Genomic DNA, 22617 nt, shown 5'->3' on the forward strand with positions numbered 1-22617 from the left:
GAGAGGTAACCTGAGGCTTTAGAATGAAAAACATAATTTTTCTCAATTCAAATAAAATTCTTTTCAATCAAAAAAAAATCCTGGAATTTCATAAACACTCATTATTCTCTTAAATCTATTTAGTGCAAAGAATGCTTCTTTTAAAGGTAAATAAAATAAGGAAAAACCTGCAAATATCTTAATTGTCCTATATATGTGACCTAATTTTTTCCCCTAAACACCAATACTTTTACTCACTTCTACCTTTAATGTATTCTTTTTTTTTTTTTTAAGATTTTATATTTATTCATTTGACAGAGATCACAAGTAGACAGAGAGGCAGGCAGGGAGAGAGAGGGGGAAAGCAGGCTCCCTGCTGAGCAGAGAGCCCAACTCGGGGCTTAATCCCAGAACCCTGGGACCAGGGCCCGAGCTGAAGCACTGAGCCATCCGGGCGCCCCTACCTTTACATATTCTTAAAGTATAGTCCAAAACCTTCCTAAATGTTGTTCAATATCAGGGTCTAACTCCTTTTCTGTAACAGAAAACAATTTACTTCCTTAAAAGGCAACATGCCTAAAGACAATATTGGGACACCTTGGGAAATAGAATACAAACTGTATATCAGATATTAGCATTGTGCCACTGTTTGATTCCTGGAGTATAACAAATGTATTGCAGGTATGTAGGAGAATGTTCTTACTTTTAGGAGGTACATGCAGTGGTGTGATGGTAAATGTCTAACAGCTGGTCTGGAGAGGGGAAAAAACACCTGGTTTACAGCATTACCAATTTCCATGTTGTAAATCACCACTATTGAGTATTAAAAGCAACTAATTTGATACAGAAATGGGAAGAAATGTACACAATCAGCTTTCTCATCCTGATACCAGTCAGTTCCATGTTGAAGTACTCAGGGTTGAAGTGTCATGTCTACAACTTACTCTCAAGTTGTATAAACGAAAATAAAAATGAAACCCCCCTCCTTTGTCTACCTAATTTACCCGCCTATCTATTGTGAGATAAAACAAAAGTAGTAAGATGTTCACAATTAACCAATGAAAAGGTATTTAAGGGGCACCTGAGTGGCTCAGTGGGTTAAAGCCTCTGTCCTGGGATCAAGCCCCGCATCGGGCTCTCTGCTCAGCAGGGAGCCTGCTTCCTCCCTCTCTCTGCCTGCCTCTGCCTACCTGTGATCTCTGTCTGTCAAATAAATAAATAAAATCTTTAAAAAAAAAAAAAAAGGTATTTAATTGTGTGATTCAACTTTTCTGTGGGTTAAATTTTATTTTATTTTATTTTATTTTTTTTTAAAGATTTTATTTATTTATTTGACAGAGAGAAATCACAAGTAGTCGGAGAGGCAGGCAGAGAGAGAGAGAGGGAAGCAGGCTCCCTGCTGAGCAGAGAGCCCGATGCGGGACTCGATCGCAGGACCCTGAGATCATGACCTGAGCCGAAGGCAGCGGCTTAACCCACTGAGCCACCCAGGCGCCCCTATGTGGGTTAAATTTTAAAAAAATTAGATATAAGCTAAATTATAGAGCAAGCAATGTAAGAAGTTTAAGGAAGTTCTCCTATAGCTAATTCTTTTGTAAAATGATCAAATCAGAACTTTGTGCATCAATATCCTTTCATTAAGTACACAAAATATGATATGGAGTTTTAACCTAAAGTTATTTTTAAGAACACCATCTCTTACGGAGGGCAGCTGTCATGATGGGCACTGGGTGTTATATTATAAGTGATAAATCACTAAATTCTATTCCTGAAACCAATTATTATACTCTATGTTAACTAACTGGAATCTACATAAAAATTTTGGGGGAAAAAGCAATTTGCCAATATTATGTGATAAAATTACATATTTTTACTATTATAAATTTAGATAGAAGTAACACACTAGAGGGGCACCTGGGTGGCTCAGTTGATAAGTGTCTGACTCTTAATTCTGGCTCAGGTCATAATCTCTCTCCCTGTGCCCCCACCCCTGCTCATGCTTTTTCACTCTCTCTCAAAAAAAAAAAAAAAAAAAAAAAAGGAAAGAAAGAAGAGAAATATGATACCACTTTACAAAAGAAAATTTCTAATTTTGTAGATGAGAGGATAAGTTTTATAAATGGCCTGATTTCAGATACTGATAACAGTTTTTTTTTTTTTAAAGATTTTATTTATTTGTCAGAGACAGAGGGAGAGAGAGCGAGCGAGCACAGGCAGACAGAGAGGCAGGCAGAGGCAGAGGGAGAAGCAGGCTCCCTGCCGAACAAGGAGCCCGATGTGGGACTTGATCCCAGGACCCTGGGATCATGACCTGAGCCGAAGGCAGCTGCTTAACCAACTGAGCCACCCAGGCGTCCCCTGATAACAAATTTTAATTCCATTCAAGAATATGTAAGTTTGGTAAGTAGGAAAATAAAAAAATGGGAACTTCATATTAATTTAGAATGTGAATCCCCAATGATAAATTAGTTGTGCTCCCAAAGGGATAAGTTTTGTGGGTTTTTTTAAGATTTATATTTATTTTAGAGAGAGAGAGAGCACATAAGTGGGGCAAGAGGTAGAAGGAGAGGAAGATAAGCAGACTCCGACTAAGCACGGAGCCCAAAGTGGGGCTCAACACCAGGACCCTGAGATCATGACCTGGGCCAAAATCAAGACTTGGATGCCTGACTGAGTCACCCAAGTGCCCCTCAAAGGGATTTAATTTTAAGTCCAAATAGTGGTCATACTTGGAGTAAATATTACTTATTAATAGTGTGAATTATGACTAGATTCCCAGGCTAGGCTACCAAAGTTTTTTAACCTACAATGACCATTATTTGCAGCAACATGAAAGAAGTCTGAATTCGAAGTAGAAGGGCCACACTCCAAACACTAAGTCAATCCTAGGTAATGATCTAAAATGAAGAAAACAGCAATTTGGGGAACCATCTCACCACTTTAATATTTTCATCATCCCTCCAGTGTCCACCTCTGCTTCAATCTCTTTACCCTAATGCTTGCTCTAAATGTTCACTACGGTGTATTATCACCTAGAAAGAGTTGGTGTATTCCAATTATATTTCAGTAAGGAGATGGTACGTTTAAAAATAGTAAAAATCAGGCACAATGTGAACGAATGTTTAGGCTGAGTGTCCCCAAGTAAGATGCAGTTGGCTGCACTTAGGAGCACCTGGCCCTTTGCTCATCTACACAAATGATTATCCCACTGGGTAAACTAGTCAACATACACAGCACTTCATGGCTTATAAAGTTCTTTGACACACCTCACCTGAAACTCAGAAGCAACACTTTGGGCCCAGTACATTCTACAGAAAACAGGTCTGGGGCTGGACCCAAGTCATGGAACTAAGTGATAGAATGGGTCCTGAATTTAAACTCTAAATCCTTTGAGTCTTTTTCCTATTAACCTACCCTACCTCTTGTACTCATAAACCTGAAGTTCTTCAACCAATTTAACCTCTCTCCCTAGAGAAAAAGCCAACAGGAACAAATTCTGCATGCTGGGTGGATGGCAGAGAGCTTGCAGCAAACGTTTGTGGGTGGATCATTTGTTAATCCAATGTATACAAACAGGGACCACCTATACCAAAAAGCTTTCACCTACTCCTTTGTTATTTTACAACATGGTATTTTAGTTCAATGAGATTTAATCAATTTTAAAATATAACCTTCCTTTAAGTTTATGAGCAAATGTATTTAAAATCTATTTTTTAATTGTGCATAAACTTGTGATACTAGCCTAATAGTCAATAATTCAAACAAATCCCTGAACTGGCAGAATTTAAGCAGGTGTGAGTACAACAATCAGTGATTGCTGACCTCTGCTTCTACTCCTATTTGCTCCACAGATAGAGAAACACTAATCATTCATTCATTCAACAAATTTATATTAAGTACCTCCCATGCACCTACACTGAATCTACCATATATAAGGGTATCTGCTAGGTGATGGGAATATAGCTGAACAAAAGGCAAGGTTATTGGCCTCAGGGAACTTAAAATCTAGTTGCGGAGACAAACAATAAACATTACAAAATGTATTCAATTCTATGAAGGAAATAATAAGACTGCTGAGACAGGGGCACCTGGGTGGCTCATTTGTTAAGCATCTGCCTTCGGCTCATTTCATGATCCCAGGGTTCTGGGATTGAGTCCCACATCAGGCTCCCTGCTCGGCTGGAAGCCTGCTTCTCCCTCTCCCCTCGCCCTGCTTGTGTTCCTCTCTTGCTGTGTCTCTACCGAATAAATGAATAAAACCTTAAAAAAAAAAAAAAGACTGCTTAGACAGAACAACAAAGGACATCTAATTTAATAAATATAACAGTAGCTAACATTAATTGCACACTTTAGACAGGGTAGTCAGAGAAAGCCTCTATGAAAAATGACATTTAAGACAAGATCAAAAGGAGCCATCCATCTGATGCTTGGAGAGAAAGGCTTTTTAGGTAGAGGGAATATAGTCCATATGAGGCCCTGAATGATAATCAAAAACCTATATGGTAGCCAATGGGGCTGGGCATGGTGAACAAGGAGAAAAAAAAGCAAAAGTTCTTATTACTGGAGGAGTATCTTTCATATAAAAAGGAAACTATGAAAAAACTAAACTCAGATTACTGTTAAGTTTCATTAGTATTACACATCGATTATTGTCTAATATTTTGATTTGGTACTGGCATTGTTACCCCGTCTATCCTGTTTCAGTTTAATACAAAGTCTGATATAATGAAGGAACTATTCTGATTTTTCATCCATTTCAGCAAAGACAGAATTAACTACTGACCAAATGACTTTGGTTTACATACTGAAAAAGAAGTACTGTTTCCAGAGTCTGCAATTCTGCTTTTTCACAAAAAAAAAAAAAAAAAAAAAAAAAAAAAAAAAAAAAAATCAATATTAAGTTTGATATTACTAAGTTTGATAGCATTTTTTTAATATCCTCAGCCTCAAATTGGGGGAAAAATAACAAGATACAAAGTTGAGAAGACAAAAAAGTAAATAAAATTTTCTTCATTTTTTTCTATACTTGCTCACAATGTAGAATGCTCAGGTTCCACAGGTTTTTCACTTTTTGAAAAGGAAATCACCTTTTATTTATTTATTTATTTATTTATTTATTTATTTATTTTTAAAGATTTTATTTATTTATTTGACAGACAGAGATCACAAGTAGGCAGAGAGGCAGGCTGAAAGAGAGAGAGGAAGAAGCAGGCTCCCTGCCGAGCAGAGAGCCCGATGTGGGACTCGATCCCAGGACCCTGGGATCATGACCTGAGCCGAAGGCAGTGGCTTAACCCACTGAGCCACCCAGGCGCCCCGGAAATCACCTTTTAAATCATGCTCCTTATATACACGTTAGCCTCTTAAGTCTGCCTTCCAATTATTTTTTTTCTCATGCTTCAATGAAATGACAGTGTTCCATCCACTGAATCATTTCCTTCTTATTAGCAAAAACAGAAAGGGAATGTCTATGTCAAACCCGTTAGTGTCTAATTTCAGAAGTTATACCAAATCAGCAATTATTTCACAGCTACTGATGTGTCAGGATCAATCAGTGTCAATAACAGTAACTTCTGACTTGAGATCACAGTGTGTATATAAAATATGTACAGTTGAATTAGCCCCTTTTTGTCCTCCCCATCTTTCTCTAAATAACTGACTTCTTAGAGTATGTCTCATAATAACAAAAGCAGTTCATATCTTAATGTTTACTGCGTGCCAACCATAGTTCTCAGCACCTTAAATATATATATTTATTTATTTTTTAAGATTTTATTTATTTATTTGACAGAGATCACAAGTAGGCAGAGAAGAAGGCAGAGAAAGAGGAGGAAGCAGGCTTCCTGCTGAGCAGAGAGCCCGATGTGGGGCTCAATCCCAGGACCCTGGGATCATGACCTGAGCTGAAGGCAGAGACTTTAACCCACTGAGCCACCCAGGTGCCCCTTAAATATATTTATTTAATCCTGAAAATAACCCAAAGCAAGATACTATTACTTCCCCCACTATAAAGATAAAAAAGGTGAGGCAGAGAAGTTTTCAAGGTTGCAGATCTATATTGTGTTTTCCGCAAGCCAGTTTGGTCCCAGTATCTCATATTTTTACACAACTCATTGCTACCCATCAGCGTGGTAAGAATATATACTGAGCCTGCTTCAAATACGGGTGAATCCTCTTGTTAGCTATGTGACCTTGGGTAACTTGCCAAATCTCTGTGACTCAGTTTCATTCATCTATAAAATGGAGATGACAAAAGCATCTACTTCCTTGAGCAACTGCGAAGACTACATGAATTGCACACGTAAACTACTTCGAACAGAGCCTGGCACATAGTATGCACAAGAGTTAGCTGTTATTATTACCAACACCACCTCCACCTGGGAATTTAATGTAAAGCTGTTCTACTTAATTGTGTCAACATTTCTTTTCCTCAGACATCTGTCATTTCTATTGTTTGATTTACACTGGATAACAATGATGTATTTTAAGTAAATAAGCAAGGCAACAAATTCCCTTGCTATTTTGTTCTTAGGTCTTACCAGTTCTTTTCTATTTCAGTTGCCTAGGAAAGAATTGCTTGAGGCTAACAGGGTTGCAGTACACCCTAGGTAACTTCTGAAGCTGCTGTATTACTAAGGCTAAAGCCTAACTAAACTTGTATTATAATAGACAGGAAGAGGGGGAAGTCATATTTCATTAGGCTGCTTTAACAAAATACCATAAACTAAGTGGCTTATAAACAGAAACTTATTTCTCACAGTTCCAGAGGTTGGGAAATCCACAATCAAGCACCAGCCGATTCAGATTCTGATGAGAGCTCAAAGATGACCTCTTTTCACCATAACATCAGATGATGGAAGGGCTTTCTTGAACCACTTTTATAAGGGCACTAATGTCACTCATGAGGTCTCCATCCTCATGACCCAATCACTTCTCAAAGACTCCACCTCCTACAACCATCACTTTGCGGAGTTAGGATTTCAACACATGAATTTGGTAGGGAAGGGGGAAGAGACACAGTATTCCTCTCAGTTTTAACTTCAAAAAACAGCTAATTGTTTGGTATTTAGTTTGTGGAACACGTTTTACACTAATAGTGTTTATTTAAGAATGATAAATGGCCTATAATATGCATTCACATTTGAATTGAAACAGTACGTTTAAATTATTAATTTATTGATGATTTATTAGATTTTACAGGTCTTAGTCTTTTGTAATTGTTGATATGCTCACACAACATTCTTAGAATTGTCTGGTGAAAAACTGTTTCTAACCAAAGCATAAAGCATAAGTTAGATTTATTCCCATTATACACAGAACCCAAGGATCTCAAAGATTAAGTAATTAGATGAAGATTACCTCGCTAACAGGTAATGGAACAAGGATACAAACACAGGTCTGATGTGCTAATGATAACATCAAAGACTCATCTTTGGCTGCACTGCCCAAGTAATGTTATGTAACTACTTAGAAATTAAAAAAAAAAACTTTTTTAGGGAAGCCTGGGTGGTTCAATCAGTTAAATATCCAACTCTTGATTTTAGCTCTCGTCATGATCTCAGGGTTGTGAGATCCAGCCCCAAGTGGGGCTTGGTACTGTACATGGAACCTGTTTAATATTCTTTCTCGCTCTCTCCCTCTGCCCCTCCCCGCCAGAATTTTTTTTTTTTTAACCTCAGACTATGGTAAAATACCATTAACTACTGTAAAATGTAGCTATTATCCTACAGTAACATCTTAGTTATCTGAAAGTACAGTAGGCGCTCTCCTAAGTGATTTTTGCTTAATCAATTAGCATGATCCACCAATGCTTTCCATAGCCTCCATAAAGCAAACTGGAAGACAATAGGGGATAGGGTGCTTTCCAGTTGTCCGCACATTTCTATTTCTACTAATTGAGTTGTATGCTTAACTAGAACCTGGTGTTTGTCCTCAAAAGTTGTTTATGCCACCCTATTTATAATAATTTACTTAAATATTATATAAACCCATGAAATGAGTGCAAAAAATTATTTCTGTGAAAACTGCTGAACGCTTTGGAAAGAACATATCTGATGAACATATATTCCTTCTTCCTCCAAAACAATTTCCTGTTGACTTCTGTGTACACAGGACACATAGAAGATTCTATGAAACATTAATAAATAATTCTAAAATGTTTTTAAATGTAAAAGATATTGTCCTCAGATTTCTCTGCAAAGTCTTACTATATTTTTAAGAAATCAAAACTAGAAATCTCAGGGGAAGGTGGGGGGGGACTAGAAGTCTTATGTGTATATTACTGGTGTGATTTTTACAAAAAAGATCAGATTAACTCTGAGAAACAGATCCCCTTTTACCCTCCAAAAGAAGCTTGAGCATAGATAAATAGATGGGTGAAATAATTAAAGCTGTTATTTTTATGGTTCCTCACTTAAACCGACTTTTTTTAACTAGCCAACCAACTACTTATTTAGAAACTCTCTGAAGCGCAGCTGTATCCCGCTAAGCAAATATCTGTCTCTCCCTACACCAGAATTCATATACTTTACTCAGATTCTGAAAGAAATCTCAAGGGTTCTCCTATTTACTCTTATTTTATAGAGAACTCAGTGTTAAGTGTGGTTACTGAGTTCTCTAGCCCAGAGACTAAAAGCAGTGAAATTAAAAGGAGGGAAAAATAAACATTTTAACAACAAAGACTGAAAATCTAAAAATCAGATCTTACCAAAAAAAACCCCAAAAAACAAAAAAACAAAACAAAACAAAAAAACCAGACTGAAGTAATTTTAGCGAGAGGTAAAACAAAACAAAACAAAACAACACCTCATAAATTTAAATCTATTGGGCATTTCTAGCCCTATTTTAGATGTCTGACAACATATCATGATTTCAATTGAAAATCCATTTTTTGGCATTTAAAAAATAAAGTTTTAATTATATAGAAAAATTCACATAGCTTTTTAGACACCAATGTAGAAAAAAAATGAAATATTACTGTCATCTAGCTAGGTATTGCCCATCATTGTGCCTTTCCAACTGCAGGCCAAGAAATCAACTCAGTGAGTTGTAACAGCAAATTCTAAAAATAGAAAGTAGAACAGAAAATACAAGACCACACTCACATAGTGAAGGTAACTATGCTTTATGAAAAGCTTCTCTCTGTTTATCTATACTATTTTGCAAAATAAAAGATATTACTTTAAAAGATATTACTTTATGGGCCTAAAGATCCATAGCATTATTATGAAATACAGTCTCCGTATTAAAATTGCAATTCTTTACATCATAATGCTAAAGAAAGCTATAATTTTAAAGAGAAAAAGTCACTTATTTGAGTCTTAATAAATGTATTTATTTTTCCTATTAATCAGTATGTACATGTGTGCATGTATATACATATGTGTACTATATGCTATGCAGTATACATATATATGTATATGCATATATACATATTATATACCATTGTGCATGTGTGTGTGTGTTTGTATGTATAATATTGTGTTTGGTACTAGTTTGGGCTAAAATAGAGATATGTGCAAATATTATTTTTTAAGCTGTTTACAATCTTAAAGCAAACTTTAACAACAACCAAAAATCCAACAGTAACTTTGGTTTTATTTGCTTGTTTATTCTGACATGCAATTACTGATCTTTTTTCCAAAAGTCACCAATGTAATCTAAAAGTCTCACCTTGGCATTCTACACAAGCAACCTCCTTAGTAACAACACACTTGATAGTATTTCATGCATACATAGCCAATTTTAAGAAAGAGCCAAACACTTAAAACTAATTTAAACCACTAACTTAAGTATGGGTTTCTCCACTTCTTTTTAGTGTTTTAAAAGACACTGTTACCAAAGACATATTTTTAACTAGAACAGAAAATCTTTTAATGCACTTTGAAAAACATATGGAAATAATTACCAGTTTATTACGTATCTTTTTAAAAATGATCATTTAATTCATAGGAAGATAAATTAACATCTCTAATCGTAAAGTCTCAACTCTTTGTCATTTAGTCCAGCTCCCTACCAAATACAATAATCCTCTTCCAATAATGTTACTTGGACTCAAACCCCCATACAACTGAAAAGACTTCACTCCTAAATAATCTTCACTACTATATAATCTTCTCAACTTGGTCCCTATCCTTAATCAAAAGAAGATTGATAAATTAGTTTTTAATTCCTTTGAAGTCCTTGAAAAACAGAGTATACATTATTCTCATAAATCCAGAAAATACAGGTTTAGTAAGGAAATGACCCATTTACTTACACAGATATTTAAATAAGGCCATGGAGTACTTTGCAAAATTTTAGAGTTTGCCGAAAGCACAAAAATCAGCTAATAAAAACAATAATCACAATAAAATCTGTCAACTCAACCTTAAATTTCCTCAATTTTTCAAATTCAAATTCTAAAGGTGAAAAAGTTTGTAAACTTTAAAGTTCAAGTTAGAATGACTTTACTAAAAATGAGTAATGTAAATGTAAAATGATGCCAACTACTGTGGCAACAGATAGACATGCTGTTCCTGATAATCTCATTTTGATTTACACTAGAGTATCTCTTGAAACTACTACTTTACACTTTTGAAGAATATAACTTCCCATCTAGACCCTAACTTTCTCTCCACATCCCTTTTCTATCTCACCAGCTGGAACCTGTAACAGAAACAAGTAGTCCTATGTAATACACAAAGAATTGATCCTGCCACAAAAAAGGTTAAGACTTATAAAATGGGGCACAGAAAAAAAAAATCTACTAAAGTAAGTCATTTACCTCGGTCTGGCTTCATTTTCACATCCAATTTCCACCCAAGGTGCTGTGAAATACACTTGGTTCCTTCAACAGGCTTGTCGCTGATTCTGTGGCTACTGCCCCGTTTTCAAAATGCTAAAAGGGACCAAAATAAAATTAATCTAGTCCTGCTCCGACACCCGGACCTTGCAAGAAACCTACTCTTAACAGGCCTCTTCCTGTCACTAACTGCGGTGACAGCACATCGGCTGCTCTGAAAAAAGCCAAACTCTGTGCACCGCCTCCCCCATCTCCTCGGGCCCCAGCACCCCTCTCCCCCGCCCGTGTGCTCTCCAGGCCAAAGTGTCCTTCCTTGACACAGCGTCTCTGAACCAAAGAAAGATCTATTTATAACCTGGAGGTACAGGCAAGGGGAGGGGAAAAAAAAAAAAAAGGTTCAAGCAACACAAGCTAACTAACCCCTTTGAAAAAAAAAACGCCGCTGGAACAGTGGCACCTCCGCAGTGGCTGGGAAGAAATCCTCGGTCCAGGTGCCTGGGCGCAGCAAAGTCTTCAAGACCCCCTTAGCGCCTCCCCCGGAGCTCCGCCCGCCCCGCAGGGCCTCACCTGTGTAATTACCCTCCGGCTAGCCTTCCTGTGGCCACCGCGGCCAAGTTTACACAATAAAAGGGTCAGAAAGAAACGCGAGTCATCTCCTCGCGCCCAGCCCCCAGCCCCAAACGAACTCTACTGGGCTGTCCCGGGTCGCCCCGGCCAAGCCCCCGGCCCTAAGAGGCCCGGCCTGAGGTCGGCCCCAAGAGGGGTGTTTACAGCTGGGCGCTCGCCCCTGCTCGGCGCAGCCTGCCCCGTGCGGGCCCCTTCCGTCCCCACACGGCCCCGGATTTCCTTCAGTCCCGCCGCACCGAGCGCAGCGCCGGCCCCTCTCCCCGCCGGAGAGTTGTTTTCATGGCTCCCTCCGCGGACCTCTGCTGACTAACTCGCTCTCCGCTCCCGTCCCAAACCCTCCTCCTGCTGGCACTTCTTTCCGCCGCTCGCCCAGCGGCTCACATCACACTCCCACCTCAGACCCCAGGCTCCGAGAGGCGCAGGGCCGGCGAAAGCCGAGTGTGGCGCGCAGCGGCCCCCCGGGATGCGTCAGAGGACCATGGGGGCCCGAGAGCACAAGCCCGACGCGGCTCCCCGGCGCCCCTGTGGCCATCCACCCCCGCCTCAGCCGCCGCCTCGCTCCGCTCCCAGCGCTCAGCCCGTCCCTGCCCGACGCGCACCCGAGCCCCGCGGCCCCCGGGCTTCGCCCGCCCGTCGCCCCGGCCGGCCCGCTCGCCCCGCGCCTCTGCCAGCTCCTCGCCCGCCCGCTGTCTCTAGCTCTGGCGCCCCAGCTCCCGAGCCCCCTCGCTCGCCCAGTTCTTTCTCTGCTGTTTGCCCTGTCAAAACACTGCCCGGGTCACGTGTCCCAACAACAGCCAACCCACCGCTCGTCACTTCCTCCCCGGCGGCCTCCGCGGTGAGCGCCCGGTTGTTATGGTAACACGCCGCACGCCCCGGGGCAGCAGCCCGGGGCCTGGGTTTCGGTGCAGGTGCCCAGCGGCGGCACCGGCGCGCGGGGGTGGGGGGGGTGGGGGATGGCAGCTGCGAGGGCCGGGCAGAGGTCCGCAGGCTGGAGGGGCTCCGGGCGCTGCGACGGTGCCTCGGGCCCTGCCCGCGCTGAGAGCCAGCTGTGGCGCGTCTGGTACCAGGAATCGGAGCTGCGCTATTAGAGCGCAGGGCAACTGGGGAGATGGCATCCAGGGCCTGCCCCAGACGAGAAGGATAATTATAGTTTCCTCCTCCACCACTTGGGATGTTGGCTCTGGGTTGTGACCGAGCCGGAGTGGATTGCAGCACATGGTGGAAGCCGGGTCTAATGTGGCAGGGACAGCAGAGTGGGCAGCCATGCGTGTTAAGGAGCCAGGAGTTTAAGAACAAGAAGCCCCTCTCACCCTAGATTTCCCCCAAATCACTAGACATTTTAGTAGAATTCAGAACCCAAGCTCCTGAGATACTCGCTGTGCTAAAAATAACTTTTATAACATCTAAAACACTGACTCATGGCAGGAGGACACTTTTGACACCGTGTTATTGTTGAGGAGCTGTAATTTTGCTGTCCTATAACAATGTGACATGATGACATTTCATGTTGTGATGTCGTGTCATCACTTAAACACAAACAGATGACAAGGATCTGCTGTAATTAAAAAAAGCAGTCTTAACAAGGGCTGAAGCTATTAGCTACTCAGTTTATAGACACAGTACATAAGTTGTGAGCTTCAGAGACAAATAGAAGTCCAAAATTTTCAATGCTCTTTGGTTTCATCTGAAAAAGTGTTTTTTTAGAAATAATTTTGCATATGAGAATCAAAACAGGAAAATGTTAGGGTAGGTCTGAAAGTGACTTATGTTTGTCTTTGTACTCTTCTGTAGTTTGCAAAGCCTTACAGTATTACTTTTAAATCAGAAAAAATTTTTGTAAAGTACAAGATTGGAAATTGCATTTTTGTTGTCTCTATCAAATATATGAAATTTCAATTATGAAAAATACTAATTTTCCAGAGGTTTTGATATGTACAGTAAAATTACATTGACAACTGCCGTGATTAGGACTATACCGAACCCAAACAGGGCAAAACATGCAGGAAGGTAACATTTCATTTTCAAGAAAATGTTCTGGTATCATGAAGATGAGACTTCTGACAAATGGCAACAGTTCCATAATCTATGTAATTGCTACAAATGTCAACTCCCCATGGATCTGACTTTGATATTATTGAATACTATATTATGTAGTTTCCTTTATGAAATTTTATTTGTTCTACAATCACTTCTCAATTAACCTTGGTAAAGGGAGACAGAAAGAACACTTCCAGATAATCCAAAATCCTAAATTTAGCACAACAGCTGGGACCAGCTATTGTAAAAGGCTTAGTGGGTGAACAGATCTGGGAGCTAGATCTCTGTGATTTTGTTCCTCTTCCTCTGCCTAACTTGCAGAAAGTATAAAGACCAGAAAAATGTTGAGAGCAGAAGCTGAGAATATTGGATAATATGGAACACAAATTAAAGAATAATAATTTTTAAATAATTAAGCTTTAACAGCACATGGATAAATGATGTCTGAACATTTGTTAGACTAATGTGAAGCTTTTTATTAGAATCTTAAATCTGTTTAATAATTGGAGATCATTATGGCAAAATAAAGTACTTAAAAGAGGTATTTTTTACCCATTCATTATTCTAATTGTTTCATTCACTTAGCACACACTTACTGAGCACTCACTATTTGCTAAGCACACACTAATTTCACAATACAAAGTGAGGAGAAACAGGGTCAGTTCTCTTATAAACCTTGAAGTCCTGACTAGTAAAGTTGCATAGCTTCGGTCAAGTCACTTTCTATAGCCTTCTTTCACCTATAAAAATAAAGTATTTTGAATCTCACCAAACATAATTTTTTACCTTTCTAATTCTAAAACAATTCTATAATTGCATAAAACATATCTAGAGTGGGTTGAAAATAAGGACCTTCCCACAATGGCAATTCGTAAGTGTTGGTGATAAATGTGTTTGCACTTTGGGGCACCCAAGCAAAACAAACATCACTGGTTGCTACTTGGTGAAGGGTTAAGGGTCAGTGAAGCAAGGAAGTCAAAATAGCTGACAGGAGCCTTACCCTTTTTCCATCTGATTTGCTCTCTATTTTGCATTCCCCTAGCGTTCCAAAGACTTATAATTCACTTCAAAAAAGATTCATCTTCAGCAAGGACATAATCCCCTCAACTTTAACTTTTTTTTTCAACTTTTGTTGAATTAGGCAGTATATAACAAAACTGTATTTAATGGAGGTCTCTCTAAGTTCTTTTACTGGCTGAGGTGTTGAGGATAACTGGCTTGCACGCTTTATTAACACAAGGCTGTTACTGTTACCAAGGTCATGGGACCAGGCCAGCCTACCAGAGTTAGCTCCACCCAAGTAGAGATGGGTGCCCTTTTCTTCTGTCTCTAGCACCAAAGGACCCGGCACAGAGCAGGAGTTCAATACATCTCAAACTTTATATTGACCAATAAAGTTTTCTTGTACATGTCCTAAACTGTACCTCTAATACTGAGTGGCATTTTCTCCCTAGTGAATTAAAGCTAGAGAGCTGGGAAATCAGTGGGTGGCACAAACTTCATATGTAAAGGATATGGTTTCACTGTCCTTGTGGTATTCTCTCATAATAGTAGGAATGTGTTGTGTGCTGAAGTGTGCCCCCCAAAATATTATGTTCAAGTCCTAATTCCTGTACTTGTGAATGTGACCTTATTTGGAAATAGGGTATCTGCAGATATAATAAAAATGAAGTCATACTGGATGGAGGTGGGCCCTAAATCCGACTACTAGTTTCCTTACAAAGAGAAAGCTATCTGAAGACAGAGGAGACACAGGGAAGATGGCCATGAGAGACTGGAATGAGGCAGCTGCAAGCCAAAAGAATGCAAAAGATTGCTGGGAGCCACCCGATTCTAGTAAGAGGCAAGGAAGGATTCCCCCCCACCCCCAGAAACATCATGGGGAGCATGGCCCTGCCAGTACCTTGATTCCCCCCTTTTCACTTTCAGAACTGCGAGAGAATACATTTCATTTGTTTTAAGCCACTCGAGTTTGTTGTATTTTATTACTGTAGCCTTTGGAAACTAATCTAGAACTCTAGCAAAGAACATTGACATAATTTTTTCTTGGCCTCTAAGTTGTATTGCTGATATTGCAAGTGTTCTAAAGTTCCAGGCTCTGAATGATCACCTAAACATGGATATCTTAATTCTGTAAAAACTACAGTAAATCAATGGCAAATGTGAAGGAAATTGCTGAAGTATCACAAAAGAACAACTTTGTGACCTACAGCTAAAGGATGATCATGAGTAAGTGGCTGAGAATCATCGCATGAAAATAAGCTATTTTAAATATGGTGATTGGTAAATCTGTTTCATCATAAAGTTTTGGGGAAATAAAGAATAGTAGAATTACAATGTGTCGATAATGCTAGTCTTGCATAGAGAGTAAAAAAACAAACCAAAAATTATTTGTGTACTGTTAGTTCTTGAAATAAGAGGAGAGGCAAGCTATCTTTTCCAAAGCTAACCTGTTTCCAGTGGTTCATTAAATTCATTGCAGTTCACTTGTTTCTAAGGGAGAAAGATTGTGGAGTTGTTGCTAAGGTTCTGTTTACCAGAAACAGTCCTCCACCTTCCCTTAAATTGGTTGGCTGTTTTTTCTTTCTTTCTTTTTTTTTTTTTTTCCCTCCCGAGGCTCCTCTTTGTCTACCTTCTACAACCACAAGTATAAGGAAATGAAAAGTGATTCTTCTGGTTCCTGTCTGCAGAAGTGACTACAGTACTTAGAAATACAAAAGCCTCTAAACTACAATCCATGGAAACACTCAATCAGATTTACTGAGTTGCTAGAAGTCTCTGAGTCATCAAGATTTAAGATCTTTTCAAAAGTTAATTGCTCATTTTTGTGATAGTAACTGTGCTCAGCACTTCGCATATATTATACACTTGATCCTGATACCACCTTCTTATCTTGTGGATTAGGAAATTGAGGCTTAGAAGGATAACTTTCCCAAGGCTACAGTTAATAACTGGAAGGAGTCTTCCTTGATGGCCTCATTTAATGTCTGTAATATCATGAAATAGGTTAAACTATTCCAAAATTTTCAAGAGGGGAAAACAAGGCTCAGAAACATTGAAAATGGTTGTACATTTTAGAATGTAAATTGGTTTAGATAGACTTGGGCTCAATGCTTTGAGATACAAGTTCCAAATAGAGTGGTTCTGGCTGTTTTATTACATATAAACTCCAGGGATGCGTGGGTGTCTCAATTGGTTAAGGGTCTGCCCTTGACTCAGGTCATGATCCCAGAGTCCTGGGGTCTGAGCATTGAGGCCCAACATTGGGCTCCTTCCTCAGTGGGGACCCTGCTTCTCCCTCTGCCTGCCGCTCCCCTGCTTGTGTGTGCTTGCATGTGTGCGCTGACAAATCTTAAAAAAAAGTTTTTTAAAATAAATAAACTCCAAAGAGCAAATAGCCACACAATAACAGTAACTAACATTTCTTGAACACTTAGGTGGTAAGCACTATTCTGAATGCTTTATTGGGATTAGTTTGTTTAATCCTCATAACATCTCTGTGAAATATTATACCTATTTTATAATCAAATAACATGCCCAAGGTCAAGTAATTAGGTCAAGGTCAAAAAATGTCCAACCAGGATCCACACTCAAGAAGCATGACTTTGGAGTATAAATTCTTAATCACTACCTCTTATTGGTCCCATTTAGTTTGGTTTTCCACCCAAACCCTGTAATTTTCCTGCCTCTGGGCTTTTGTCATGTCTGTCGCCCAGCATGGATACCTCCCCAATCCTACACCTTTCTTGACTTTCAGGGCCCAAGGTCTTACCTCACCATGTGTTCTAGAGCCACACTCACCAATCTTTTCCCTGAACACATATATATGGCCTTCAAATCACATATCCATTTTATCTTTTTACGGGGCAGAGATGAACTGTGACCTCAACTTCCTTTGTAGTTCATGAGGGGCACCAGACTTGGCACAAAGACTTAATTATTGAAGAAGACCTGAAACTACCACTGTTCTCCAGAATGGCTCCAGCGAATCAGTAGTCATTAGTCACATGTGACCACTGAGTGCTTGAAATGTGCCTAGTCAAAGTGAGAAACTGAATTTTTAATTTTAACTAATTTAAACTTAATGAAGGACTCTGGTTTCATTTTTAGAAAATGAAGCATGGGGGCGCCTGGGTGGCCCAGTGGATTAAAGCCTCTGCCTTCTGCTCGGGTCATGATCCCGGGGTCCTGGGATCAAGCCCCACATCAGGCTCTCTCTGCTCAGCAGGGAGACTGCTTCCTCCTCTCACTCCCTGCCTGCCTCTCTGACTAGTTGCCGTCTCTATCAAATAAATAAATAAAATCTTAAAAAAAAAAAAAAAGTATGTTCGGAACAACTTGTGTATGTTGTTTGTATGTGAATCTACTTTTTCCAACTGCAAATTTGGAAATCTAAATATAGACCAATTATTTCTAATGAAAATATAGCACCCAAATTGAAATGTGCTATAAAGTATAACACATAGGCCAGATTTCAAAGAGAGTAATAAAAAATATAACCATCTCTATTAATACTTTTAAAGTACTGATTACATATTGAAATGATATTTTAGATATGATCATATTTAGATATTTTAATTTTTAAAAATACACTGGGTAATGTAAAGTTACATATGTAGCTCACATAATTTTTTTTAAATATTTTATTTATTTGACAGAGAGAGAGAGATCACAAGTAGTCAGAGAGGCAGGCAGAGAGAGTGGGGGGGGGGGAGCAGGCTCCCTGCTGAGCAGAGAGCCCAATGCGGGGCTGATCCCAGGACCCTGAAATCATGACCTGAACCGAAGGCAGCGGCTTAACCCACTGAGCCACCCAGGTGCCCCATCACATAATATTTCTATTAGGACTGCTTTTGGATTTGGTGGCTTGGCAATAACAACACAAAAGACATTTGAAAATCGGTTGTTCTCCTCAACCAAATGAAACCTTTGAACAGTTAAATTTTGAGATAAGGGAACCTGCCACTTGCTCTTGTCCTATCAAAAGTTCCATGCATCCTAATGGGACTAGAGTCTACCAAAACATGGTGAGAGCACCTTAAATTTGGTGAGCATAGCAGTGTAGCACTCTTCAAAACACATGTTTGATTCGGTAGTTTTCACAGCAGTTACTTTCCTTATGCCTGTTAGAGGATCACATAGGGAACTAACTGCCTTACCCCAAACAATGTAAGCTATTCTGAGAAGTAGTGATGGGTGAATTCACTAAACAGTTAAATTCTCCATGAGGGAGCAGAGCCATTAGGTCTATTATAAATCAAATTACCGATCCTTTACATCTCATCAAACTATATTAGTTCATTCCATTATTTTTAGATTTGAGAGAGACAGAGTGTGTGGGTGGACAGAGGGAGAAACTCTTCAAGACTCCCTACTGAGTGCAGAGCCAGACAGGGGGCTCCATCCCACCACCCTGAGATCATGCCCCCTAGCCAAAACCAGGAGTCAGCTGCCCAACTGACTAAGCCACCCAGGTGCCCCCACAGTCCACTGCAGTCTAAGGAGAATTCTACCACATTGCTTTTCATGGTTAAAAAATGAGGCGGGGGCATGCACCTGGGTGGCTCAGTCCAATAGAGTCTGCTTTCAGCTTGGGTCATGATCCCAGGGCTCTGGTATGGAGTCCGGTATTGGGATCCCTGCTCAGCGGGCAGTCTGCTTCTCCCCTTCCCCCTCCACCCTGCTCATGATCTTGGTCTCACAATCTAAAAAAAAAAAAAGAAAAAAGAAAGAAAGAAAGAAAGAATAGACCCATACTATTTAACTTGAAAAGTAGATGTATCTTGGAACACTGAAAAAACAAAATAAATTTTAAAAAGAAAGGAAAGTAGATGTAAACAACAGTAATCTCCATTTTAAAACGTGCATAGTAAACCAAATGATCAGATACTTCAGGGAAAAAATTTGGAAGTGGAGTTTTATCCTCTAAAAAACTTTGTAAGAAAAATCTTTTCTTAGTTTGTATCATCACCTTAGGTTTTAAAGCACAAAAGTTTTGTGCTTTACATTACACAAAAATAATGCAGAAAATCCCAGCTCCTTTTTATAAATGGGAAAATACAAAATTGAAACTAAATTCTTCACATAAACTGGATAGAGCATGATAGAGTAATCTGTTTTATATATATATATATATATTTTTTTTTTTTTTTAAGATTTTAGTCACCTATTTGACAGAGAAAGAGAGATCACAGTAGGCAGAGAGGCAGGCAGAGAGAGAGGGGGAAGCAGGGTCCAGGACCCTGAGATCATGACCTGAGCTGAAGGCAGAGGTTTAACCCGCTGAGCCACCCAGGCGTCCCATCTGTTATATATTTTTAATAAACCAAGCTTCTGCTGCTTCTATCAGAACCCAAAAGCTCAGTTCAGCATAAAGAGAATTCTACTAGTTTTCTTTCCTTTTACAAGCATAAAGAGAATTCTAGTAGTAGTTCTTTTATTGGCCTGTTGCGTGTATCTCAATAATTTCATACTGCCATGCTTCAGAGAGAAAGGAACACTAGCAGCCTCTCTACTCTAAATTGCCCAGGCAAAGCTCTATACTTGCAACTGGCTGTATTTGGTCTTTATTTCCAAAATGTCATTTCTGTCTAACGTAAGTTTAACTCAAGCCAGCATTCATTCAGCTTTGTATGCCAAATATTTTGCTGAGCCCGAGAGAGACCAAGGCCAGAAAAACTAGTACTTACCCTCAAAAAACTTTATTAATTTTAAAAGGAGATAGCCATATGAATAAGTAACAACTTCATTTTATAACAGGAAAAAAAAGTTCATGCAGAAGGAAAACAGCCCAGAAAGGGGGGGAAAAAATCACTTCTTTCTAGGAGAAGGGGTTGCTCAAGAAGGAAAGGTGAACATATCAGCTATGTTTTGGAGGATGAAGAGGAGCTCACTGGACAGGCAAAGTGGGGTGCAATGGAGATGGAGAAGTTGTTCCTATCACGTGAAACAGCTTGTCACTGAAGCATGACAGAATATATTCTGTTCAAGACGCTATATTAGAAAGTCACATTTAAGGAAGTTAGATGCAAATGATGTAGAGCATTAGAAAAAGGCCACCCTCCTCCCCCTCAGTTCTTTGTCCCCCACTGCAACCCCATATCCCTACCTTTCCCATATAACTGCAGTCTTTCTCAGTAATAGGTCTGAGTAAAATTTTGCCTGGTTCAGCATCTGGTTCAGTCACGTGCCTTGCTTTGAGGAACAGAATAAGGCTAAATTGACAGTTTTGAGCTAGACCTTAAGAGGTTTGGCCTCCTGTGTTAACATGAAAAACCACTTGTTGGGGCTGACATGCTGGTCTCCAGAAGATGAGAGACAAGTGGAATGAACTCTAAGCACCTTTCTTGACCTTTCTTGATCAACCCAGTCTTGATTAGCAGAACCACCACAGCCAAACCCACACGTCCTGCTTATAAATTGTTATTTTAAGTCAGCAAGTTTTGGAATCCTTTGTTACGTCACATTATTGCACCAATAGCAAACAAATACTGCTATAGCAGTGAATTTGGATTTTATCAGGAGGATGACAGAAAACTAGAAAGAATTTTAATAAATAATTTTTTTTTCAGAAACAACTGGCTTTAGCAACAAAGCAGAGTATGGAGATGGAAACAGGATGGTGGGAGAGGTGGTGGGAAAAAAACCTATTCCAACATGCCAACCCCAAGAGTATGCAGACCTGAACTAAGGCAATGGCAGTGGGGATGGAGCAGAGAAGATAGACTAGAGAGAGGTTTAGGAGGCAGAATTGTTAGAATTTGGGTGGTGATTGGCCATAGGCAAAAAGAGAAGGCAACATTCTTGCCTCCACCATTCTACCTTAACCTGGCTTGGAATAGTTGGTAGAACACCATGTACTAGCAGGAAACTCAAAAGAAAGATCAGATTGGCCCTGAGGGTGGGAGTAAGGGTAGAGAATGGGAGTATTTGGTTTTAGACACAGTAAGTTTGAAAAACCTGTAAATATCTAGACCAACATTCGGAACGTTATAGGAAGATTCTGCTCTGGAGCTTGGGGATGAAACCTTATTTAGATCTAGATTACTCTGAAAACGTCAGCAGACAAATGGGGGCTACTGCATGGGAGTAGAGGAAGATGTCAGGGGATACAAGAAGGAACCATACTCAGCAATGGCACTCAGCAACGTTGCCTGTTGCAGAGAAGTCGAAAACGTACGTAAGGACTGAGAAATATTCTTCTGATTTGGCAATCATGTCACCCATAAGAGAAGAAACAATTTCAAAACTCTTCACAAATGGACAGAGGTAGCCTGGGCAGGTGAACTAACTGTGTATTCAGAAAATATCCCAATAATCGGGAAATTCACAGTGCGATTGCTTGGAATCTGATCACTACTTTGTACCAGGTCAGTGTAGCATAATTCTGAGAATAGTTGAAGACCTATTTTGGGAATTCAACACTATTTGTACCAAATCCCAGAAAGGCCATTATCAACGATCTCATGAAGTATACCAGCAAAATCCAACATGCAGAGATCTGACCAAAATTGTTTTTCTGAGAATAATATACTTCCAGAATGTTTTGATTTATAGGAATGTGACATGTGAAAAACAAACAAAAAATTAAAAAAAAAACAGAACTAAAACCCTCCCGAGCTCTTATCTATAAGTACCCATGTATTGAATTTCTCTTCAGTGTGCTCAATACATGACATTTTCTTCCCAATGAATTATGGTTTCTTCATCAGGGTGTATGGTTTGATTTTAGGAACTATGACTGGGATTGATGGTTTGTCTAGCACATGAAATCCATACAGCAAACTTGTGGCAACATGAATATAAAATAAAACCAGTATGGCTGTTTGGATGGTTAGATATTGATACAAGACAGACCCTGGTTATTGCTTTTAATAGTAAGGCAGTACAGGGCCATGCAAGATGACTCAGGGTACCTGTCTCTTTTGTCACCCTCTTTTTTGTTTTTTTCCATGTAATCTTACTCCTCAGGCCACAGCTGATTGAATCCAGGATCAATACATGACCTGAAGGCAATCCTCTAGAACTCAGCCCAGAAGGAACACACCGTATTGGTTAGTGATTAGCTAATCATACTCTTTATGATGGTGATTGAAGAAGGGTAGTGAGCGATGTGTTTTACACACACAGAGTCACAGCTGGAAAAGACACACAGGCCTCCCTATCCGTGAGCAATGGGAAAATGAGTAACA

The 22617-nt window shown here is 39.6% G+C and overlaps 1 protein-coding gene across 4 annotated transcripts in view; it reads right to left on the reverse strand.

The window, feature by feature from the left end:
• FAM214A (family with sequence similarity 214 member A) overlaps positions 1 to 12174 on the reverse strand; it is a 92903-nt gene extending 80729 nt beyond the window's left edge. For 2 of the 4 annotated variants that reach the window (XM_032343767.1, XM_032343763.1), the window contains exons 1-2: positions 11183 to 12174; positions 10745 to 10858 (exon numbers count right to left, since the gene is read on the reverse strand). Coding sequence is in view for 3 of the 4 variants with exons in the window: in XM_032343763.1 (XP_032199654.1) it covers positions 10745 to 10760 (16 nt within the window). In the remaining variant the exon portion in view is untranslated. The remainder of the gene's footprint in view (positions 1 to 10744; positions 10859 to 11182) is intronic. The other 2 variants (XM_032343765.1, XM_032343764.1) reach the window with 2 other exon arrangements.
• Positions 12175 to 22617: the final 10443 nt, after the last annotated feature.

The sequence above is a fragment of the Mustela erminea genome, chromosome 5 (assembly GCF_009829155.1).
Source record: "Mustela erminea isolate mMusErm1 chromosome 5, mMusErm1.Pri, whole genome shotgun sequence".
Lineage (NCBI taxonomy): Eukaryota > Metazoa > Chordata > Mammalia > Carnivora > Mustelidae > Mustela > Mustela erminea.